The following is a 25,615-nucleotide window of genomic DNA, read 5'->3' on the forward strand; positions in this document are numbered from 1 at the left end:
CTCTTCTAAATGTATTATTGTACGTTATCACACACTTTCTACCATGTAGCTCGTTAATTACGCTTAAGAAATTATTTTAATTTGAAACATTTGCCCGGAAGTTGTACTCTTTACGGTTTTGGTGCGCATGGTAAGGACCGACAAGAAGCCGGGAGATTCGCTGCTAACAGGTGGGAAGTCCGCTAATGTTGGCGTTTTAATATCGTGCCCCAAAAATGTCCGTTTGTTTGTTCCCTTGTTATACTACATGCTTTACATGAATGTAACGGTATACCTGTAGCAGACACAACCCATGTACCGTTAGTAGTATTGAAAGCTAAGTCAGGTCGGAACTATTCAAATATCTTTCAGTGTTGTTAAACATGAATACCCATGCTAGATCGATTTAAGACAGTTGTCTAGAGTAACTTTCAATTTCAAAATGTCTGAATGTTTCATTCTCATCACTAGCAACGTTTTACAGCGCGCAACGTGCGCGGTAAACCAGATGTAGTTTTGTTTAGTGTAACGTTACATGGAGCGTTACTTCATGGACGGGGTCGGGATCATTTAAGTCCCATATTCTGTACGAGTTGGCTCCCCAAACTCATTTAGGTCCCATATTCTGTACGAGTTGGCTCCCCAAACTCATTTAGGTCCCATATTCTGTACGAGTTTGCTCCCCTTTTCCCAAAAACTTGCATGTGGGCCGGGGGGAGTTAAGGTTGAGTTCTCCCGAAAGTTAACTGTTAACATGAGTTACACGTGTTCACTTCAGCCTTAAACATTGTTCTACGAGTTGAAGCTGACTGTAACACCCAACGGTATTAAGATGTCGTGTTAACGGACGCTGCCGGGCGCTTGGCGGCTGCTCGCCGGTGTGTTCACTTCTATGCGGTAGTTGTGGTGGTGGTGTCACGTTAGTAAACATACATGCCGTAGAACCGAGTAGAGGACATTACTCTTGCAGACAAAAATGTCAAACATAACGACAGGGGTCACCGTGACACTGGGTCTGCAGGTTTTAAGGTGAAAGGTGACTCGTCACTGATTGGCTGACATCCCTGAAGTGAGACAACTATCGTTGGTTCCTTTCACCCCCCCCTCCTTCTCCCCCCTTTGTCTTCTGTGTGTCGTGGCCCTCGTGGCTCTCCTCGGTATGCACGCGGATGCGCTGAGGATGAGAACTGCGAGTCACGTGCTTTCATAAAATGACAGAAGGAATTTGATTTTACAGTCTCTGAAGGACATGTGACGTAGTTACGTATTTGGAACTAGGGTTCCGATACCAAAATTCTGACTTCGATACTATACCCGGCAAAATATTTCGATACTTTTCGATACGATACCAGAAATAAGATACTGGAATATTTATCTATGATAGTAATAAATAAAACATCTGTAAGGTTCCCTTTTTAGCAGCCTGTTCATGCCCAGCTTTTTGAGCACTTAACAGATGTCATTTCATATTAGCATTAGCCCAAAGCAAGCTATTAATGAAAATGACATGGTAAAATCATAGCATTGATTATACACAACTATGTAGACCTATTGTCCGTATCTGACTATATGACTACATCGTTATACGTTTACATCATTTTACAGACGTTTGTTTGAGGTGGGAAAAAACTAAAGCTATGTGGATTGAGTACATTAAAGATGGACACATAATTAAGGGGCAATTTCTCCCTTTTATTGAAATACGACAATGAAAATTGCATCTAGAGTGTATTATTTTGTACAATTTTGTGTGCATTCTGACCTCATGATCACATAGGCACATGAGTGAAACTGTAGGTTATTTTGTATCTATATATTTCTGCTGGACTATTCAGTAACTTATTTGCTGTCTTGCTTTGTCTTGTGTTGCACTTGCTGATGTTTGACTGTTAGGAAAGTTGTTGTCAAACTAGCCAACACAGCTACAGGGCTGCCATCTCTCACGGTTTCCCCGTGTGACACACATGCTTTTGCATATTTGCACACGCACTCACGCCACACATGTGATTTATTACGCAAAAAAACATCGGCGCTGCTTCATCTCCAACCTCCTGACGCTGCATGTTGACTTGCTAGTTTGTCATAAACAAGGTAAGCGGATTTCAACAGGTTTCACTAAGTTTAGCTGCTAGCAAGACGTCTCGTTAGCAATGCAAACAACTTTCCTAACAGTCAAACATCAGCAAATGCAACACAAGACCAAGCAGACATCCTCTTTTAGCCGGACATTTCCTCTTTTTGAGACCAAAAAAATGCGTAAAATAATAAATACTTTGTATCTAAAGTATTTCCCAATCTCACTTCTGGCATCTTTTCTCTCAACAAGCCAAGGACGGTCGACAACAGCTCCTGCACGAGATGACTGTGAGTGACGGCTGCCTGTTGCACGTGAGCTGGAAGCCCCGCCCACCCAGCCAATGTGTACAGGGAGCGGAACACTGAGTGCGCTTTTTTAATAAAGTACCGGTACTAAAATAGTCACAACTATACCGTTCTAAACGGAAGGGTACCGCGGAACCTTTCTAGTACCGGTACACCGCCCAACCCTAACCCTATTTGGAATGTGGTGTAACATTGGATACTCAGATTAAATGCAAAGCCCTATCGTGTTTTGAAGAATTCTTATTTTTATTATTTTACTACTTCAATCACACTTTGAGGCCTTTATCATTTATTCAAAAACTCTTGAATTTTTTCATGCACTTCAGAAGTGCGAAAAATGGAGATATTCTTGGGGTTGCACAATTTGGGGATTAAAAAAAAGTGCTCTCTAGCACCCCTAAGTGCTCCCTCTGGGGAAATGTTTGCCCCAAAAAGTCAATCACGGTATGCAAATGCACCTACCGAATTTTTCCGCCATTTTGAATTTTGTGAAAAACACGTTTTTGCGAACTCCTGCCAGACGCTTTGTCCGATTCTTATGGAAATCTCAGGGATTGATTATTGGCTCAATGCCATCTAAAGTAAAAAGATTGTTGATAACTCATTTTTCATCAGTTATAAACCAATTAAGTTTGTAAGGGGTGTGGCCTAATAGTTAAAGGCCTATAACTTTAAAAGTATTTGGCCTCTCCTCACCAAATCTCTAGCATATGTTCGCATTGGGTTCCTGACCATTCCCAAATATTTTCAGAATATTTGAACATTAGGGGGTGCTATAGTTGTTCTCTGTAATTTTGCTTTTTTTGATTTACAAACGAACAAACTCCCCTGAGAGTTTAAATCCGATCAATTTCAACTTCAGGCGTGGGCTTGCGTCCATTGTGGTCAATCTTTGACGATGTCAAATGTCATAACTCCAAGGAACATTGATATTTCTGGCTTGACATTTTTATTCATGATGCTAGTGTAGGCCTTAGTATTCCCATGCAGTGATTTTCAAAAAAGTACAGGTATGGTGATTTTTGAACAAACGCTATACTTTGAACACCACTCTTTACTAAACTTAGAAAACACATTTCCAGTTAAAGATGTAGTTACCTCATGATTTCAATGCTTCCTAATGGCATTTTGACTTAATAGCGCCCCATAAACGTGTTCATAAAGAAGCCCCAGGTGCATTCATTTGGAGGCCGCAGCTTTGATACGACTGTGCATATTCCTCCTGCATATCAGCAGAATGAATAAATCAAGTTGGTCAAATGTCCCACTGTGACCGACATGGCTGGACTTCTGTCATCACTGGAGAGTAATTATCCACTTGATAAAGAGGTCTGTTAAGTCACTTGACCACAGCTCTGCTCTCTTCAGCAAGCGATCCATGTTGTCACACAGCATGTGTAGTTCAATTTTTGTTTTCTTGATGGAGCAGAAGATGTCTGATTAGCTGCTGTCCTTTGCCTTGACTGAACACAGGTGATCCTACATATTTTATTTACTTTTTGAGCATCTTTAAACAGCAATGCAAGTAGCCCAGTGGTAAGGTTTCTAGTTACAAAGTCTTTTTTTCCAAATCTTTTTATTATTTCCCGTCGTGGCCTTTTTTCCTCATAACCAATAAATTGTTACGTCAAAGGGCCACTACACCTACATTTTAGTTTCTTTCACACAGGCAGTTTTTTTCGTTTGGTTTCGCATTTATTGCAACAAAAACTATAATAACAAAAAATGATTAAACTAAATTGACTACGAAAAAAAGAAATAACTAAATAATAACTGCAAATGAAGCTCCCACAGATCTCATTCCTTGCCTTGACTGAATGGAGGTGATCCAACATATTTTTTTGATGGTAGAACTGCAATAAAGCCACTGGCCGAGAGGTTATCTCCAAACATAGCAGGCTGTAGACTCGGTTTTGATTCCTGGCTGACCACTTTATGTTTTTTTCTCTTTTTGACCGCGTTTCTGGCTGACCGCTGCCCCCCCGACATGCAAGGAGAGGCAAAGGTCCATTCAACGCTGCTAGCAGCTTTAACTATTATTTGATACTTAGCGTGAATCAGCAGTGTGTATAAAACTGCTATTCCAGATGAATTCTGACTGAAACACGTTTGTTTTTACCCTAAACTATCAAGGTTTTTTTTATCTTTAAGTATTCATATTTAATTTAATTGTAACCATGCCCCCCGGGGAGTTTTTCCTGTGCTGCTTTTGGGGAAAAGGAATTAAAATGAATTGTACACTAGTCTATAGAATAACAGTCAGATCTCTCTCTTTTGTTCTATAATCACATATATATATATATATAATTCCTATTCTAATGAAAGAATTTTCCTTCATGAGAGGAGAACATATGTGACCTCCTGACTATCTCAGTCCTGTCTTCTGATGAGCACACAGTTAAATTCTTTCAAGGATAAGAGACGGAAAACAACCCCTTTGTTGATGAGAAGCATGACGTGTTGACTAGAGGGACTGCAGTGAAGGTCAGAGGATGTGATTGAGGTGGCACTAGACATGGAAGCAATAAAATAAATCCAAGCATCACGTTGCATGTTTTTTAACCATTACGGACACAGAATTGTACGGTTTGGGCTGAAGTGGGACGACAGCCCCTCAGCACAAAATCCAACAGAGGTAAAATCATGTCTTCTCTTGCCGAAGTTAGAGGAATCCTGGAACAATTCCCATTTGTTTGTACCCAAACCCTTCCTGTAAGACGGGAATCAATGAACGTGAATCGAAGCCAATCCAATCCGTGTGTTCTGTGGGTGTTTGTTACTGAAGTTCTTGTTATGGAGAATTTTGTCAGATGGATTTAAGTTAAGCCGTGAGAAGCTAAATCAACCAGCCCAAACTTGTTGCACAGCGTTGTTTTATAAAGAACAAAACACTACACACAGCATTGGATTTGTTGTTTTTTTGTATTATGCATCAATTAGCTGCATGTGAGAGTGAGATTGTTTATCACACAAATTGCTAATCTAATCTTTCAGTGTTTTGGGACATTATTGAAGCCAATAGACAATAGACAGCCCGATATGAAAGCAACAAAAGGACGCCAAACCTCGGTGGACCGGTCACCTTCTTCTCTCCAGTTCTATCTTTGATCAGTTTTCATCTCACTCTCACCTAATCATCTCAGACGCCCCTCCCCCCCCCTCACTGGGTTGTAGGTCACGGGGGGAAAGGTGAGGCAAACGTGGCCTGCTTTAACCTGCTGGCTTTTACGAGCTACTTAGTCCAGGGAGTCCCATTTCTATTCATGTCTTATGGAATCCACAGATGGGAAAGGCTGTGTTTATCAACAATACAATATATTGGGTAGTATGCGATATATTTTATGGTGTTGGTAATAGTAATTACAAAAAAAATGCATTGATTAATTTGCTCCAGCTTTTTACTATCTCATTGATTTTTTTGTGGATGAGGACGTTTATTGATTGTTTACACCAAGTTGAGTCAATCAGAGCGACCGTCTTGATGCAGCCAGGCCAGTCAGAGCCCTCCGTTGAGCAAGACTGACCTTTGATTGGAAGATTAGCCGAGTTGTATCTTGTAACAGTCTTTGTCCCAGTGGTATATCCGTGCACCCTCTGTGCAAGGACCTAGTGAGTGGGCAGGTTGCCGTAGTAGTAGCATTCCCAGGGTCGCAGTCAGTGGAGGTTCAGCTGAAAAAAAGTAAAGGAAGCCGGTATTTCACGTGGCTGCTCTCTGTCACAGGTGAGGAGGGGAATTCAAAGGGAATAGAATAGTAGATCGTAAACTCTGAATTGTTCTTAAAGAAGTGCAGCTATTGAAACCTATAGATCTCAGGCGTCTTGTACAGGTTTTTAAAGCTCAGAGGTGGACACAAATACATGTCCGTAACTTTTGAAGTATCTCAGTGACTGTGGGTGAGTGGATTTGTTGCAATTACACCCCATTGATCCAATATCTTTAATGTCTTTTACCGTGTGCCGGAAAACACAGCAGCTGTGAGCTGTATTTGTAAGTACTGAGTGTAAGGGCTTTATTATCAACCCTAATGGTTGTAAAGTGAATTGGATGCCATCACTTGAGAAATGATTATCTAGAAAGGAGTACCTTATGAGTCTGAAAATAGCAACATGAAAAAAGGGTTGAACTTGGAGCAGAACTTAACACTTGAAGCAGAAAGATCACACTCTTCCCATTAAAAGTCTAAAGTTTAATTTGTAACCTTCTAGTACGACGAGTAGCTTATGGCAATGAGTGTTGATGTGGGTTATAACCCTAGGTAAACTGGGGAGTTTTGTGAGAATATCCGTTCCGACAAATGACAAGAAGCTCACTGGTGTCTGTGTGATCGGTCTGCCTATGGGTGACTCACTGTGATGTCACATCAGGGCCGTCAGTAGAACTGTGATGGCTGTTGTTTCAGGTTCACATAGAGGTCAACCTGTCCGCATATTACCTAAAGACCTCACACTTTCCAATCTGTTTATTCTTAAACCGCTCTTCTACTGTGCCCCCTGACATGTGTGTCCATTTCTGTGAGTGTGTGTTTATGTCACTACACTAAGAACCTTATTCCCCACCTGTTAAACACAAACATACAGAACCTGCTCAACTTGTCCCTCAGTTAATCCGGTTAACATGCAAGAAGAGATCTAATTTTACTGAAATGTGAGCTGCTTATTTTATTCTACGGTTGTAGCACCAGGACAAACTGGCTGTGTATGAGAGTACGCTGTAGAAACACAACGTTCTACTGGAGGTTGACCTTGAGTCAGAATAAATTCAAGAATGAAAATACAACAAATGTACAATGCTTTGATGTTGGTATACAAAGAGCAGAGTTGTCCACTCCTCGCTGCACACGGTAGTTCCTCCCTGGCACATGCGTGCATACAGACACATGCATGACTACTACCCCAAGGACGTTTAAAGACTTTGTTTCTTGAGGCCGGAGTTGGCCTATTTATCCATGCTCAGCTCCTGGATGCCTCTGTCTGCCGGTTGGTGGGCCCACCACCTCGGTCTATGCCGTGACAGCTTGTATTGACTCAAAATAATAATCATGTCTCTTACTCCCTTTAGGTGTCCTCCTGTCCAGACTCCCACCTCACACACTCCCACCAACACACACTCATTAGCTCACCTCAGGGCCAGGAGAGAGCTCTCAGCGCCATCATACACACCGAGCCGGCCATTCATTCAACACATGCACAATTTCCCACACCAAACACATTCACAAACACACACTCGCCTGGGTACTCGTCGGCAGCGTCATGATGAGCCAGGACTTCCTACAGAAGCTCAAGTTGCCAGATCTGGATGATGTCAGCCAGTACATCAGGAACGTCTCCACCCCTGATTTGGTCAGCATGGGGGCAGTTGCTGCTGCCACAAGCTACTACCTGGTAACACGGCCCAAGGCCCTCCCACCAGTTTGTGACCTCTGTATGCAGTCGCTTGAGGTTCCCGTGAGTATGCACAGATTCCTAAAGAGGATTGCTATATAACTGTTATGTCCCATTACACAGTATGCCAAATAGATAAATACCAGGATGTTCCACTTACTCAGGCTGCATGCCGTTCCAGATCTTTTCCATTTTTCTGCAAGCCCCACAATTAACCAAACAGCTGTCTCCTGTGAATTAATTATCCGAGCAAGAGACGGAAACAGATGTTGAAATTACTGTCATATGCATCGTTCACCTCACACTTGTGTGTCTTTTTCAGGGTGGGGAGTTTGCCCGCCGATCGGTTATGTCGAATGGAGCGGAGCACATTTCACATTTTTACGAAGATGCCAGAACAATCTATGAGTTCTTCCTCAGAGGGCTCAGAGTCTCCAGTAAGTCAGTAGTGGATTGATATATCATATGTATTACTAACCAAGAAGTAAACAGGCCCTTCCTCGTGCACATAGTTTCATGTTCTAGATACCCTGGCATAACAGTAAACTAGAGGTACATATTAACATTACATTTACTCACATGAACTCATTTGGCTTATTTTAGTTTGCTTTAAATTACTTTAACTCAACACTATAAAGCCAGAGGTTTTGACACATACCATCTTAGCACTATAAACAACATAGTTTTACAGCAGCCATAACGATGTGTGTGTTTTTCCAAAAGCATTCCTCCCATATGTCAGCACCAGATAATACAGCTCACATTAGGTTCAGTGTGTATTTGGGATAAAATGGTCAAATCCTCTTTGTTGTTCAATTCCCCTCCTCCCTCTCTGTGCCTTTGCTTTCATCTTCAAGGTAACGGCCCCTGTCTTGGTTCCAGGAAACCAAAACAACCTTATGAATGGATGTCCTACAGAGAGGTGAGTCCCCTTAAAAACACTTCTTGGGCTAAAGATTACAGGCAGCACAGTGGTGTTTTTAATAAAGATGAATATGACCTTTGTGTTTTAATTCAGTGTATATTGTTAGTTATTTAATGAATTAGAATTTATAACTCTGCATTTAGTTTTTTATGTGAAGTTCAGTTAAAACCGCTTTGTTTTGGGGCGCCCCCTATGGACTCAGCCAACCGCATGGGCTGCACTGAACGGTCTCTGAAATGGGGGGTCTGGCCTATGGGGGGACTTCCTCCTTGCGTCATCAGCTTTATCTCTGCTGCTCCTGCTGCGCTGGACAGTGAGCCTTAAAACCTAAGAATACTAAAATACAGATAGAGAAGTTAATCTTCCTCTTATTTCATTTAACTTGGGAAGATATGTTTCACCCCTGGAGAATGATATACTTCAGGGTGAGAGAAAGACATTCCCCGGTTATTTTAATATTCAAAATATATCTGTTAACCCTAGTTGTTACAGACCCTATTGCTGCCATTACAGTATGTCTACCACAAAACATCAATAACAGGCACACGTCTCTCTTCACGTAACTAAAAGGGATTCAGTGTTAAAAACAGATATTTGAATGTAAAAATTGATATTCGAATGTTCATTAGTTCATTTACTTATTTTTGTGTAGGTAATATGTTGTTAAATATGTTTTTTTAACTTAAAATAAATGACCTATAAAAGTAGTTGTATGAATGTATCCTGTTATATGGAATTCCTCAACAAGGAACTACGCCGCAGAATCAGCAGCGGCTTTGCACATGGGCGCGTGACCTTTTCTGGGGAGCGCGGCCGTCCTCCAATCAGAGGGTTGGCGGTCTGATAACCTGCGTGTCAATGTGTCCTTGGGCAAGACACTTAATCCCAGCATTGCTCCTCTAGCTGTGACTACAGTGTGTGAATGTTAGTTACTGATGGACAGGTGCCACTGCGTATGGTAGGTCCTCTAATCAGTGTATGGATGGGTGAGTGATGTTATGTAGTGTTAAAGCGCTTTGAGTGGTCAGAAGACTAGAAGAGCGCTGTACAAGTCCATTTTACAAGTGCATGTTATTGTTTGGAATTACACAGCCCTTGAATGCGGCTGAACACAGTTTTATATAGTGGTGAGGTTGTGGAGCAATGACAGGTGTGTGTGTTTGTGTGTGTTTTAGGTAATGGAGCGATCAGAGAATCTCGGTTCAGCATTTCTTCACAAAGGACACTCCAAAACCACAGACCCCCACATCGGCATCTTCTCTCAGAACAGACCTGAGGTAGGCCCAGCCTTTGAGCCGGATCTGCTTCACCGACCAATAACACGGGCCAAACACATGGACACACATTCATATCTTTAGATTCAATGTGACTTACACATATCATTGTGTCCAATGAACAAACGTCAGCCAATCTTCAGGATCAAAGTAGTCTGTACATTCACATGTAGATGGAAAACAGCAACTACCAATAGCTAATAGCATACAGCACAGCACTAAATGGTGCTGATTTAAAATATAAACAGAAAAAGGTACAAAAATGTTAGTGTCACTTTGAAGGCCATAGTGTACACTGAAACCATGGTATGGACAAACCTCCCGTCCAGTCCCACACGTCTGAGAATGATTATTCTCATAAAAAAAGTAAGACAAGAAATACCAAATACGTTTTCAATAACATATTTAAAAAATAACATAATAATAATAATAATGGCTAATACATCGAGAGGCTAAATTGAACATTTCAACGATGAAACATGTGAGTCAAGAATCTATGAACTCTGACAGTGCTGACGTAGTGCATTTTCAGCCTATTTATAAATTTACTGCTGTACTATCTACTGGTGTTGTTGCTGAATGACTTATCCTATTAACTGTGTGTGTGTGTGTGTGTGTGTGTGTGTGTGTGTAGTGGACCATCAGTGAGCTGGCATGTTACACCTATTCTCTGGTGTCCGTCCCTCTATACGACACACTGGGAACAGAAGCCATAGGCTACATCATAGACAAAGGTAAACCCCAGTGCCGACACATGCTTTAATGCCCTCACATGTCACTGTGTTGTCACGCATGTGGCCTGATCTGCCTGCGTGTGGCTTCTGCAGCTTCCATCTCCACCATCGTGTGCGACGTGGTCGACAAAGTCAACCTGGTGCTGGACTGTGTCCGAGACAGGAAGCACTCTGTGAAAAACATTGTCCTGATGCAGGCCCCCAGTGTGGAGCTGGTGGACAGTGGGCGACGGGCCGGAATCCACATCCTTAGCCTGCAGGAGATGGAGGTTAGCAGTCACCACCTATGTCTGTCTCTTGTCCCTTTGTCCCTCTTTTTGTATATAAGGACGACGTGTGCGTGTGTGAAGGGATATGGTGCCGCTTCAATGAAATAGAATCCTTTCACTTAAACAAGAAAGCTTATACAAGCAGTGCTTTAAATAAACCTGTTGACAAAGTATTTAAGCTGCAGGCTCTGTGAACAGCTCGTACTAACAACACAATGACACATCCACGGGCAACAATTTATCAATGATGTAATGCTATTTTCTGGCCACATGGGGCAGTAAATCCAACCAGAGTCTGACATTGTAGATTTGATGGTTTCTGTATCAGCGTTGTTGTTCATTTTGGTTTTATTAGGGCCTGAGTTTGTTATTGTTCTTTTGTTTTTTTCCTTTTGTCTCTCTGCCACTTTGTTTTGTCATTCATTTTTGTTGCCTTGGTGTCGACTCATTTGATTTAATTTCCTTCCCTGTGTGCCTTCCTTCCAGTTATGTTTTTAAGATCTGATTATTACTGTTCTTATCATTTTCTTTTTCAATTGACATCCTCCTGAATGGCTTCATCGATGTGCTTTTGTTTCTGCTCAGGCCATTGGGAAGTCAAACCATCACCAACCAGTGGTAAGTGCACACTATTTTGTAAATGAGCTGCTACCAGCTAATACTTCAAATATGTGTCTCTGTTTAATCAAACACTCCCCCGCGTCCCTGCAGCCTCCGCAACCCGAGGACATGGCTCTCATCTGCTTCACCAGTGGAACAACTGGTGACACACACACACACACAAGAGCTTAATAACCACAAACTAATAGCATTTCTTTTACAATCTGAAATATACATGACATACACTCACCTAAAGGATTATTAGGAACACCTGTTCAATTTCTCATTAATGCAATCATCTAATCAACCAATCACATGGCAGTTGCTTCAATGCATTTAGAGTGTGGTCCTGGTCAAGATAATCTCCTGAACTCCAAACTGAATGTCAGAATGGGAAAGAAAGGTGATTTAAGCAATTTTGAGCGTGGCCTGGTTGTTGGTGCCAGGCAGGCCGGTCTGAATATTTCACAATCTGCTCAGTTACTGGGATTTTCAAGCACAACAATTTCAAGCACAACAATTTCTAGGGTTTACAAAGAATGGTGTGAAAAGGGAAAAACATCCAGTATGCGGCAGTCATGTGGGCAAAAATGCCTTGTTGATGCTAGAGGTCAGAGGAGAATGGGCCGACTGATTCAAGCTGATAGAAGAGAAACTTTGACTGAAATAACCACTTGTTACAACCGAGGTATGCAGCAAAGCATTTGTGAAGCCACAACACGCAAAACCTTGAGGTGGATGGGCTACAACAGCAGAAGACCCCACCGGGTACCACTCATCTCCACTACAAATAGCAAAAAGAGGCTACAACAAAATATTGCCTAGTCTAATGAGTCTCGATTTCTGTTGAAACATTCAGATGGCAGAGTCAGAATTTGGCGTAAACAGAATGAGAACATGGATCCATCATGCATTGTTACCATGGTGTAATGGTGTGGGGGATGTTTTCTTGGCATACTTTAGGCCCCTTAGTGCCAATCGGGCATCGTTTAAATGCCACAGCCTACCTGAGCATTGTTTCTGACCATGTCCATCCCATTATGGCCACCATGTACCTCTGATGGCTACTTCCAGCAGGATAATGCACCATGCCACGAAGCTTCAATCCTTTCAAATTGGTTTCTTCAACATGACAATGAGTTCACTGTACTAAAATGGCCCCCACAGTCACCAGATCTCAACCCAATAGAGCATCTTTGGCTCCTTTGTGCCCTGGATGTTCATCCCACAAATCTCCATCAAGAGGCTATCCTATCAATATGGGCCAGCATTTCTAAAGAATGCTTTCAGCACCTCGTTGAATCAATGCCACGTAGAATTAAGGCAGTTCTGAAGGCGAAAGGGGGTCAAACACAGTATTAGTATGGTGTTCCAAATAATCCTTTAAGTGAGTGTATATACTTACTATTAGTAACTTGGTTGGTTTGTGTGTTCTTTCAGGAAACCCAAAGGGAGCTATGCTGACACATAAAAATGTTGTGTCCAACTGCTCAGCCTTCATCAAAATGACGGAGGTGAGTGGGAAGCCTGAGCTGTCGAAGCTTCTACAGCTCTGTAATGAGAAGGGCATTTAAAGGATTTAAATCAAGGGGACGGTGGGGGTGGGTTCCTACTCCTTTCCTTCTTTACCACATTCGTTCTTCCTCTGCCTCCCCCTCTCCATGTCTACTACAAGATCTTCTCCTCTACTTCCTCCTTTCCTCTCCTATTGCCTTTTAAACCTTCTTCCATCATCTCCCTTTTCCTTTCCTCCTTCCCACTTGTGTCGATAGATTTGGAGGTGGGTGAAGAAGTAATGAATATAAAAGACCTAATTAATTAGTCAGATGACTATAACTGAAAAAACTCTTCTCTCTGATGTCCTCCAACTGATGAGGAACAAAGCATGGGGGACATGAGAAATAGAAAAAATACGAAATACCATTGAGAATTTGGTCGGTCATGTATGGAGATACTGCAGGAACATAGTGAGACTCAATTAAAAAGCATAGGATGGACAGGAACGTAAGCAAAGGAGGAGGAAGTTCAGTGCAGCCTGACAGCAGTTTAGCTTTACTGTTTCCAAATACCTCCCAACATTCTTCCAAATCAGGATCATTTGCCGAGGAGTCACCACGGATGCAACATTATCGGCGCAGTGAAAGCCTCTCCCTCTTCTCTCCAGTCGTACGCTACGACCACCTGCGATGATATCATGCTGTCTTTTTTGCCCTTTGGCCCACTTGTTTGAGAGTGTGGTGGAGGTACAAACGCTGACTGTTCTCCCTTCCTGTCTGGTTCATATCCATCGTTGTGTGTGTGTCTGTGTGTGTTTGTCTTCCTGTCGATGTGCGCATGCTGTGTTTTAGGTTTCCTGTCCTTTGACTCGCAGTGATGTCCACATTTCATTCCTGCCCTTGGCTCATATGTTTGAGAGAGTAGTCCAGGTATTATAGTCATCTTAAAAACACAACATTAGTCCTTCAAAGCATTGTGTGTTGATCTTCCAATACTGACTTCTGGTGCCCTATATCCTCCCCTCTCTACCTTTCTGATTTGCCGACAGGAAGTGATGATAGTGCACGGAGCAAGGATTGGCTTTTTCCAGGGAGACATTCGGCTGCTGTCAGATGACCTGAACACACTAAAACCCACTGTGTTTCCTGTGGTCCCCCGCCTGCTAAACAGAATGTATGATAAGGTAGGTGGGGCGCAGATGCTCCTGAATCTGGTCACTGTTCATGACGTCCTTGTCACTGCCATTTTGCATGATTGTAGCATCCAGATTAAGTGTGTGTGTGTGTGTGTGTGTGTGTGTGTGTGTGTGTGTGTGTAGATATTTGGGCAGGCCAACAGCTCCCTAAAGCGATGGCTGCTGGGGTTCGCCTACAGGAGGAAGGAGGCCGAGATAAGGAGAGGCATCGTGAGGAGAGACAGTATCTGGGATCGACTCATCTTCCAGAAGGTTCAGGTACGTAGAGCATAGTTTAAAAACTCCCAGCATGCCACTGTGTGGTTTGGTCCCACATGTCCAGGCATTTTATTTTTGCGAGGGCTGGTTAAAATTTCCAATTAATTCAATTAACTGTAGATTTTTTTGCATAATCTGTAAAAAGTGTGTGTGAAGTCCTTACAATGAGCCCCAAAAAAGGCAAATAAAAAAGTGAATATATATATACATATATCTTCTAGATACATTCATTGATCTGAACAGCTTCAAATATCAGTCAATTCTGGCACATTTCACTGGTACTGTAACTAGTACCACTCTTTCTCATTGAAGTGAATTGTGTCCAAACTTTTGACTGGTACTGTGTGTGTGTGTGTGTGTGTGTGTGTGTGTCTTGGATAAAAAGATTAAATCTTTTAGGGGGAAAAAATAATGTGGTTTTCTAAATGGGGATGTGGCTGTGTTTAGATTGAATCACATTCAAACTAATGTTAAATAGTAGTCAGTTCTTTTCAATTTCGACTTTCCTGACATTTTGTGAGTTGCATCTTGCAGCAAAAGCCATAGTCATAGTAAGTTTCCAAAGCATCACAGAGATCTCATTGTTGAAAAGCATCAGTCAGAATTGCCAAGAGATATTCCATGTGCAATGATGTGAATGCCACTGACAGAACTGGATTTGAGTCACATTAGATTTGTTTCACCTCTTTATCATATCTTGCTTGTTTTTACTAAAGCTTTTTTTTTATTGCAGTTTTTGCTGCTGTTACACCAAGCATGTATTATTTTAGTTTATCATGTAATGCATTACTTCATCGTTCAGAAAACAGTCCAAAATGCAGGGAGTTGTAATGCAGTATGTTATCTGTGGGAGGATGCATTAACGCAGTGTGCTGCCCTCTACAGGCCAGCCTCGGAGGCCGCGTGCGACTCATGCTGACAGGAGCCGCTCCCATCTCCCCAACTGTCCTCTGCTTCCTCAGAGCTGCAGTAGGCTGTCAGGTAACACACACACACACCTGTCCTGAAAGTCTGCAGTGCAGGTTATTAAAAAAAATGCAGCCTCCTCATCTTAACATCCTGCTCGACGCTCTTTCTCTGACCCCAATAGGTTCTACATTGCACAATGCTGTGTTTGAAGCAGCGGTAGTGGTCATGACAGTAATAATATCATGTGCTTTTTCTTGGTCTCAGTTCTATGAAGGTTATGGACAAACCGAGTGCACTGCTGGATGCACCATGACTATGCCCGGAGAATGGGAAGCAGGTAATGAATAAGAACGGCTTCATTGATCCTTTAAAACAGTGAACGCCCTGAGTTATTAATGAAGAGTTGCCCACAGGTCACGTAGGAGCCCCTCTGCCCTGTAACTCTCTGAAACTGGTAGACGTGTCCGAGATGAACTACCTGGCAGTAAACGGAGAGGGAGAGGTGAGCGCTGACCAGCGGATTTCTTCACAGACACTCTTAAAATAATCATACCTCACTCATACGGGTGTGTCTGGGGTTTTGGTTTCTAGGTGTGCGTCAAGGGCCCCAACGTGTTCCAGGGCTACCTGAAGGACCCCGAGAAGACGGCGGAGGCCCTTGATGCAGATGGATGGCTTCACACGGGAGACATTGGGAAATGGCTTCCTGTAGGTTAAGCAATGCCTTTTTTGTTTTTAACTGCACCTCACATCGCTCATCTCAGCTTCTCACAAAAGCATTTTTACCGTAGTTGCTCTATTTGCTAACGTCTAGTGGACACATTATGAAAACGTAATCCTGTGCGCTTGTGTGTGGACAGAATGGCACGCTGCGCATCGTGGACAGGAAGAAGCACATCTTCAAGCTGGCACAGGGGGAGTACATTGCTCCCGAAAAGATAGAGAACATCTACATCAGGTGCGATGCCGTGGCACAGGTCTTTGTGCATGGAGACAGTCTGCAGGTACGCAGAGCACATTATGTCACGTGTGTGTGTGTGTCACAGATGTGTGTGCTATTCATTCCTGTTTAACTGCCGTTGGTGTATTGTGTCTCCAGGCATATCTTGTGGCAGTGGTGGTACCTGACCCAGACTTCCTGTCTAGCTGGACCAAGAGGAACCTGGGACTGGAGGGAAGCTACAAGGACCTATGTGGCAGAGCGGTAATACTTTACCCAGGGGGGTGTCACAATCTGTTTGGGCCAGATACAACCCACTTTGAGGCCAGATACTGTTATTGATTGGATTTAAACAATATCAGCTACATAAATTGTAAAATCCAATCCAATAACTTAAAACTACTCTGTGAAACTAACTTTTGAATTCAGACAATGGCCATAAATAGGCAGGGTTTGCACTGCATTGTAAAGTATTTTTTGTTTTTCCTCCTCGGTATGCACATGCATGGGTTTATAAAATGAATGCACACACACTACTGTGAACTTCTATTTTATAGCCTTTGTAAGATATATTTTATCTTTGCTAAATGAATGATGGCTGAAAAAGCTGCCTTAAATGAGACACTAAGCGCTTTCCCTGAATGTTTCATGAGCCTAGCATCGACTCTTGAGAAACCGTGTACCGAGTACTACTTTACTACTTGAAAGGACGTCATCATTCTGAGGTACTTCTTTGTCTTCTGTCCAGGAAGTGAAGGGGGCCATCTTTGAGGACATGGTGCGATTGGGAAAGGAAGGAGGCCTTAAGTCCTTTGAGCAGGTAATACTACGGCACAGAATTCAGCTTAGAAGGATGAAGATGTTTAGAATCTAACGCGTGTGTGTGTTGGTGTGTTTGCTCTCAGGTAAGGTCCATCTACGTCAGCACCGAGATGTTCTCCATCGAGAACGGCCTGCTTACTCCGACACTGAAGGCCAAGAGGAACGAAATGCGACAGTACTTCAGAGGCCAGATAGAAGAACTGTACGCCGGCGTCCAGATGTAGACAGAGGCAAGGAAGAAAAAAAGCGACCAGTTGTGTTCTTTTAGGACAGAGGAAGAGCTGTGATAGCCACAGCAATGATCCTCTCCGACTGAAAGGACCATGTTTAGCACGTGGCCAGCAGCACTGGAAAACAAGCGCAGCAGGAGGCACTGTAGCTCTTAGTGGACCTTGACTCGGAGCATCTCGAACCAAATCAATGCCACAGAGTACTCTGAAGATCAAATAAATGTGTCTATTGATGAAATAGTTTAGCCTAGGCTATGTAAAGAACAACATTCTGTGATAAATTGTTGATTCCAATCGGATATTTTGGGATAATATTTTATGGATGTTTTTAAAAGGGAAAATGTTGAAGTGCATCATCTCAGGAACAACACACAGTACGTCCTACACACACACGCACATTTCAATTTCAACGTTAGTGGACGACTGTTTGCTGAATTTTCTTTTGTCACTTGTAATGATTTTTTCTGACTGTGTTTCTGGAGTTTGTCTTGTAGAAATTTGAAATCCACAATGAAGAACGAGATTTTTTCACGTTATACATTTTTTGTTGGGTCCTAAAACCTTTTCATGAATGAGCCTTGGTCCAATTAGGACCCTGGGAAGTGGCAGAGTAAGCCATGTTAAAGATAATCCAAACAAAGAGAGTTATTGCTAATGTAAGGGGAAATCCAAGGACTCGAGAATGTTCAGCACAAAAGGAAACTCAATGTTTTTAATTTATTTCTGAAAACATGAAGAAGAAATTTTCTGAAAGAATCTGTTTTCTTAAATTATTATTCTATGCTCAGGAAGGATTAAACTATTAATTTTAAAGTTACATTGTTCACAACCTGAACGACAACTTTTTACGTTTTTTGGAAATACTTTTGACTGGTCTTGCTTTAAATGTTCTGTCATCTCTGATTTGCTTTGTAAAGATTTTAATTAAAAATCATCAAGACAGCTGGGCGATGTGTATTTTGCTTTATAAGGGCTGTGTGTTTAGATAAAACAATTTCAAACATAGCACAAAAAGTAAGAAAATTAGTTTCCCGAATATTTCTCTCTTGTAACAATGCTTGGACATAAATCCTCATGAGATTCATCAAACAGCAGAAATCCCTAATCTCCCCATTCTGGGACAGAATTCTATTCTTCAACATGACAACGCTCGCTCAAAAGCAGAGGTTTTTTTTTGAGAAAAAGTTTTTGTTTGCAGCAGAAAATTCAAGCAAAACTATAAATTATTTATTCTCAGTTTAGATATTTTTAATTACAAATTACATTTGTCATTTCAATGTATGAGGTTTGCTCTCAAAATCGTTTTTTTGATTGGGTGATAAAGAAACAAATATAATCATATCCATGAGGCCTAGTACGTTTTATATCCTAGTATATTTTGTAAATAATTAAATTAAATTGTTTATACAAACTAGACCCAATCAGACAAAATGAAATACAACATTTATTTATTTAAATACAAGACAAATAAGAATTGGTCCACCCAATAATACAATAAGAATTGGTCTTGTATTTGAGGGATCTTTATATCCGTACTAAATGTTATGCCCCTGCCTGTCCAATCGCTAAAAAAAAGAAAAGAACAGATATTGAGCCCCTCCGCTCTCCGTAGGCTTGAGTGTATCCACTCGGGGAAAATGTTTTTATTTTCTTTTGTACGAATTCTGAGTGCATTCTTTTTTTAAGGTAAACTACCACCAAATGATATGATCACCCGTTAATGTCAAAATATGTATTTTCATCCAAATAAACTCCCAGTTTAGAAAGTAACCTTTCTTTATAAATGGGTCAAAGTCCCCCCTGTGTATCCGAAATGGTACAGTCCGGAACTTGAATCATTTAGCGGGAAATCTCCTCTGTCCAAATGAAGTCACGTTAGTTCACCGAGTTTAGAAACGGACGTGTTTGCTACGTCTTTCAATGAGGTAAGAAATAAAACTCTAGCTACTTTTTTCCGTTATCTAAAATATATCTAAATCTAACGACACATATATAACAAACACCACTATTTATTATGTTGTAAACGTCACACATTTCATTGAAACAACGCGATTAACCTTGGCCTGCTTGTTAACCATTTAACCTAACGCTAGTTAACAGTGACGTCACTTTAATTTAGACGATGTGTGTGCAGAGTGGTCAAACTAACATAATTCAGCCATTTGTTTTGTGTGCTGTTATGTAACGTAACTACACCTATACCAGATGGAGTTAAAACGTAATTGACGTTACCTAATAAAGCACTCGGCCTCGTGTGTCAAAGTGCTCCTGAATTGAGTTTGGTTCAGGCTTTGCAGCCACATTACACAGCGCGAGGTTTGCAGTGTGTCACTTCATCAGACTCATTTGTCTGGAGGTGTCACTTGCCGAGGAGGAAGAGGAGTAGGAGGAGAAGAGGGAGGATGGTGATGATGAATTGCGCTGTCTTTCCACAGTGCCAAAAGGGGCCGGAGAGCCAAAGTGCTCTCTGTGACACAACAGGTGAGTCAGGTGAGTTGATCATTGACCATTGTAGCACTTGCACTACTGATTTAAATCCAATGGAAAGCCACTATGAGATACAACAACAGTACTAAAATGATTATGAGTGTGTCTTTTCTCAGTGGAAAAAGCAAGGAGGAAATTCCTGTTCAACATATTGTCTGTAGTTGTGTCATCACAGTGTTGTGTAAAGAAAGCTTGATCCACTGTTAATTATGGACCTTGACTTGTTTTTTCTGTCTCTTTCAAATCCAGAAAGGTTCATCCAATGATCAAACAGATTCTCCCAACCTGTCCTCCATAGAGAGAGGGAGCTTCCTTGAGGGACTGCAGCAGGCTTATGGTAAGTTCATGACAACACATGGCTGTATCATGATCCATGGTCATCCAGTAATCTTGTTGAACAAAAGCACATTTCCACTACAAACCCTCTTTGTTTTTTCTTCCTACATTTTCTTGATAATTAGCCGTGGCCTTGTTTGCGGAGTCTAGCATAATGTCAAACCACCAACATTGTGCTGACCTCGTAACTTGTCGGTCTCATCCACAAGGTAACCCTCTGCACAGCACGGCCATGGAGGATGATTTGAGCGTCCCAGAGGAGGGTCAAGCGAACCGAGGCAAAGCTGGGGGAAAGGAAATCCCTCAAATGGGGAAGAGCGCTTTAAAACAGAGCGGAGCCGGTGCGAAGAGGAAGGAGGTGGAGAGGGACGGGGAGAATGAGGTGGAACAGGAGAAGAAAAAGAGGAGCAGGAGAAGTACTGGGGGGGCAAGGTGAGGTCTAAGAGTTTACTTTCCAGTCTACTTTAATGAGGATACACCGTATATTTACACCATGATGATTGATCTTGAACAATTAAGACATGATGCAAGAAAAAGTAATGGCAAGATACGAGTACAGCTGTAAACGAAGATACACTTTAAATACATTCAGAACTCCCCCCTAAAGCCATCGAAAAGTGAATAATTACACAGGGCAATAGTTCATTTTAATTGCACGGCCTAGTATAATACAGTGTCTGTGCGCTTTAGGGGACCTGGGCACAAACAGTTGCTGCCTCACATGACTTCCTAAAGATAAGAAAAATACCTTTTCATTAAAAACCGAAGAAATGTCCAGAAGGTCAGAAGTGACTTTTTATAAAGATAAGAACACAATAGACACGACGCATCCAACGGGTCAGTTTGATGTGGCACATAACACTTTTCTATTCTGTTAGCTGTCAATGTTTTATCCTGTTGCTGCGTCCCAACAAGGCCAGCGGAAAATCAGCAGGTGAAGAAAGGCAAGAAGAGCGAGAGTGAAGCGGAACAAGGAAAGACCAGTGGCGCTGCGCCGCAGGTGAGGAAGCCCGTGTTAAAATGTCTCCAATAACAAGATCAACTGTTTAAAAACATACCACAATTATGTTACTGAGGTCTAGTGAACACAATATGTTGAGACATTAATTCTTTTCCAGGATATATCTGACACGGGCCGTAAGAGAGTGCTGTCCTCGTCTGAGGGGGAGGATGGAGATAGGAGTTGGGTATGGACTGACTGACACATATTGTAGCAGCTAGAAGCTTAGCATCCATGCATTTTAACTCTGACTGTCTTTGTGTTGTTTATTCAGAACCCAAGTCCAAGGAAAGCAAATGTTTTAAACTTGTCCAGAAGCAGAAAGTCTTCATCTAATAAGTCAAAACCTACAGCATCATCTTCAGGTGAGCTGAAGAGGCCCTTTTAGAGCAGTGGATCTCATACTGTGGGTTGCAGACCCGTTTTCCGGGCATGTGCGATTCATTGCCAGTCTGGGCCGAGGGGTTTGTCTGCTCTCGCTGTAGCTGAGACCGCGGAGTGGGCCACCTGTGCGTGCTGTGGGAGGGAGGGGGCCTCACAGCAGAGAAGTAAGAACGATACGTGCATCACATCAGTGTCCCACAACCTCTCCAATTACACCAGAAGAAGTTGCTATATTTGTCACAAGGTGGTCGTTGTTGGGGGTTTTTAAGCATTTGACAGGCGGCGTGAGCCAGGTTGGGTCAAACCGTCCCGCTGTGAGGATGGGGACTAAATGGGTTTTTAGGATAATAAAATTGAACAGCCTACTGAAAATTCAGTTTATGAACATAAACTTAAGTAGCACAAATACAACACTGACTACATGAAATATCATGTGTTTCCCCTACCATTATAAGGGGGGGGCCCTCCCCTGAAAAAGTGTACAATTAATGACAACAAACATATATGCACCGGAGTGATCACTCCATCTGCCCAACTAATACGTGTTAGCATACTGTGCTGTATATTATTAGGATTAAATAGTGTGTGTATATATACATATATATAATTCTATATTCTCTTTCAGGTTCAAATTGCACCATATTTTCAAAAATACATTTGGGTTGAAAAAATTCCTTGATTTTAAATAAAAATCTGAGATTTGGGAATGTTTTTATTTGATGAAATGTTTTTTGAATTTGTTGTTGTTGTTTTTTTTTACTTTTCTTTTTTGTGATCCACAACCATTTTCCTTGTGAAGGCAGTGCCACTGCAGGATCACACAAGCCCAACCGAGATGAACAGCGGAGGAAGAGACGTGGAGACACCGAGACGGAGGTGGTGCTGGATGCCTTCCTGGACTTCTGTGACCAGTACAGGTAAACCAAGACATTCTACCACCTTGTGTCTCCGTAGTAGCTGCTCGTGTTCACACTACGTTCTTTCTTTCAGAGAGTCGGTGGAGTCCAAAGCAGTCCAACAGGCCGTTGAATCTTTCTCCTCCAACGTCGAAGAGCAACTGTTGGAAAAGGTCAGACTTTCCCAATTGTATTTTAATTTGTGACACCCGAGGTGTTTCAGAAAGAAGAGAAACTCTAGTTTTCAACATGTTTGCGGTTTACTTGCTTTTTTGAGTTCGACTTACATTTGTTCAGGCAAGGAAAAAATTACTTCAGTCAACTTAATCAAAGAACAGAGAAATAGTTCTCCACTTGAACCAGTTTTCTCCCAGTAAGCTAAGTAAGGAGCTATGACACCATCCTAGTGTTGCAATAAATGTGAACACATAAACTGTATCATATCCATCAAAACAGAAGTGAATGTCGATGATTAATATCAAATTCATGTTTGTTCTGTTGCTTTTTTTTCGCTACCAGATTTCTTCTTCCAGGGAGTCAAAGGTTCTAAAAAAAGAAAATGCCAAGGTAACTATGGCAACCAGCCTCTGGCTATAATTTTGAGGATTGAAAGAGTGATGCAGGGATTAGGTATGTTCGGAGGTCGGTCTCTCACTGGCGTCCTCGAATAAAAGCCAATGGATTCTTTTTAGACTTTTGGATCAATTCTCTTTGGCAAAATCAAGTTCACGATAATGTTTAGTTCAGCAATACTTGTTGGCAACCACTTTTCTTATTTTTGTTGGAGAGTAGCTTAGGTTAAAAAGTATACATCAGCACATTGACATACTCAATATTTACTGTCCCGTTGGTCATATGATGTACCTTTTTGTTCTACGGTTTGAATCTCACAAGCCTCTATTAAACAGAAGGCTTTATTTCAGCCATCTAACTAAAACGTACTGACCCACGTTGGGATTTGAGCTCATTCATTTTCTTCGTCAGGTCAAAGCTGTAATGGATCCGACTTCAGAACAAATAGCAACACAAAGTGAACACGATTAACATCACACACTGGCTGCTAAACACCAGCATGTCAACGTTGTCATTGTGCTAGTACAGGTGGTGGTTTAAGCTGACGCGTGCGCACAATGACGCCTCAACGAGCCCCTTAAGTCATGTCACATAATCCAGGCCGCCTCGTAGCACTGAGCAGTCGGTGTTTGTTTCTGCGTGTGTCAGGTGGCTTCTTCGATCCACGCAAAGAAACGGAGACTGCTGGATGCCAAACATGAGCTGATGAGGTGAGCAAGCTTTAATAACACACACACACCGGTATCACATGAACTTGTGTCAATGTTGATTTATTTTTACCATCTTTAAACCAAACAGCCTTTTTAAAAATGTATTTAGTGGTGCTGGGCAACAATTAAAATATTTAATCGCGATTAATTGAATGATCTTCTGCGATAATCAAATAACCAAATATTTCTTGTCACTCAAATTTACCTAATCTTTAATCTTAAACCTAATTAAAATAAATAATGAAATATAAACCACTGAAATTTAAATGTCCACATAAGAGAGACTTTCTCCATTTTTTTTCTTTGTTCGGTGCTTTGTTTTGGTTCATAAGAGCGCTGAAGCAGTCTTGGACCCATCTCCAAATGCTCAACCAACGAGAGCATTTCCTCCCAATCCCCCCTCCTGTGACCTATGGTCTGTCTGTATGTATATTCAGATGCAGTAAACATCAGACTTTCAAAATAATATATATATTTTTTTAAACTGCGTTAATGCACGATAAAATAATTGTTAATGCACAACCTCGCCCAGCTCTAATGTATAGCCAATAAAGGACTGTATTTTAGAAAGGTTTTTTTTTTAGACACGGCGCTGTTTTTAAAGATAAGTATTTGAGTTACCATTGGTACTGTTATCTTTTAACATTTAACGACACAAAGAACACCATGTGATCCTCGTAAACTGAACTGACATTTAAGTCTGTCATGTTAAAGTGCAAAAATTAAAATGAAAACAGAACGATTTTTGCGACTTTTGCCAAATTGTGTCTAAACCTCTTTCACTTTCACCCAATTGTTGAGGCAGACAAGCCTGTTCACGTTTTCTGGAGCCAATGCTGCTCTCTTCTTCTAGACAATATGACCTGACAGGGCACAGGGCACTGTGGTGGCTCTCTCCATCCTCCAATGCTAACTGAGTGCAGCATGTTGAGTTTTGTGTCCGAGGTCAGTGCAAACCGGAAGAAGCATTAATGGCCTTAAAAAAAAATGTCCATTAATCTTGGCCACATTATTCTCATAGATTAATGCATTCATGTAGAAAGCTTTAAAAAGAAATCCAGAATTTCGGTCGGTAAACATGCCGCCTACGCAAATGAATGTGTAGAAGCACAAAAAAAGTGGAATTTTCATATGTCCCCTCTAAAGCCTCCCCATTGGTGCCAATTGAATGTCATCCTGAGCTACGTTTCCTCTGCCTACTTAAACATCCTCCCAATGTCTTTGCACACGTGTGATTGGTTAGGGCAGAGCGGGAGGCGTGTAAGCTGCAAAAGGAGAAATCTGACCTTAACGCCCGGTTGGCCGACCTGAGACTAGGGCAAGCCTTTCTGCGGGACTTCAGAGAGCTCAACAGACTATACCTGGACCACCGACGCAAGCAGCCCAAAGAAAAGGAGACGGTATACACACACACACACACACACACTTAATAGCGCTGGTGTTTGTGTTTGGGCCACAGGTACAACGGAATTAAATACAAAATACTATGACCGTAATCTGATGCTTATGGATATCTCCAAAAAGCGATCCGTGACGTTCTGCTTCTTCCCGTCCAGTACGGGGCGTCCAGCTTGCCTGCTCTGCTGCTGGAGACCAAGCGGGTTAGGACCACTGGGCATCAGCTGGGAGGGAGCAACTAGCAGCCCAGAGGGAGGCGGAAGAAGAACCCGACTGAGGAACATGACTTCTGGAGTGTTCTCTGATAGATGCAATAAACGTTTGTCAAATACTGTACTTTCTTTTTCATTTACCGTGCTGTGTTTAAACATATGGAGCCAAAGGCAGTCAAACAGTTATGATTATTTGAAAAATACCTGAACCTGATTTAAATAG

The 25,615-nt window shown here is 41.8% G+C and overlaps 2 protein-coding genes across 4 annotated transcripts; both read left to right on the forward strand.

Annotated features, from left to right (window-relative positions):
- Nucleotides 1–99: 99 nt before the first annotated feature.
- Nucleotides 100–17,790, forward strand: LOC119210589 (long-chain-fatty-acid--CoA ligase 1-like). 2 transcript variants are annotated; one of them, XM_037460757.2, is made up of 21 exons: nt 100–170; nt 7,421–7,806; nt 8,066–8,180; nt 8,601–8,665; nt 9,844–9,945; nt 10,577–10,676; nt 10,770–10,945; nt 11,531–11,563; nt 11,657–11,708; nt 12,986–13,059; nt 13,894–13,971; nt 14,091–14,225; nt 14,361–14,495; nt 15,381–15,476; nt 15,669–15,741; nt 15,818–15,906; nt 15,996–16,112; nt 16,265–16,408; nt 16,504–16,608; nt 17,093–17,164; nt 17,250–17,790. In XM_037460757.2, exons 2-21 carry the CDS (start codon nt 7,612–7,614, stop codon nt 17,388–17,390), a joined length of 2,097 nt encoding a protein of 698 aa, XP_037316654.2. In that variant the 5' UTR covers nt 100–170; nt 7,421–7,611; the 3' UTR covers nt 17,391–17,790. The 2 variants fall into 2 exon arrangements, with proteins under 2 accessions (XP_037316654.2, XP_037316655.2); XM_037460758.2 differs by lacking the exon at nt 100–170 and adding an exon at nt 5,935–6,082.
- A 1,405-nt stretch (nt 17,791–19,195) lies between these two features.
- Nucleotides 19,196–25,539, forward strand: cenpu (centromere protein U). Of its 2 annotated transcripts, none has more exons than XM_037459655.2 (13): nt 19,196–19,321; nt 19,832–19,877; nt 20,133–20,220; nt 20,429–20,651; nt 21,135–21,219; nt 21,338–21,406; nt 21,494–21,584; nt 22,403–22,520; nt 22,594–22,672; nt 23,019–23,066; nt 23,721–23,782; nt 25,026–25,182; nt 25,339–25,539. In XM_037459655.2, exons 1-13 carry the CDS (start codon nt 19,317–19,319, stop codon nt 25,420–25,422), a joined length of 1,155 nt encoding a protein of 384 aa, XP_037315552.2. In that variant the 5' UTR covers nt 19,196–19,316; the 3' UTR covers nt 25,423–25,539. The 2 variants fall into 2 exon arrangements, with proteins under 2 accessions (XP_037315552.2, XP_037315551.2); XM_037459654.2 differs by having other exon boundaries at nt 19,832–19,886; nt 25,339–25,538.
- The last annotated feature ends 76 nt before the right edge of the window (nt 25,540–25,615 follow it).

The sequence above is a fragment of the Pungitius pungitius genome, chromosome 2, assembly GCF_949316345.1.
Source record: "Pungitius pungitius chromosome 2, fPunPun2.1, whole genome shotgun sequence".
Taxonomy (NCBI): domain Eukaryota; kingdom Metazoa; phylum Chordata; class Actinopteri; order Perciformes; family Gasterosteidae; genus Pungitius; species Pungitius pungitius.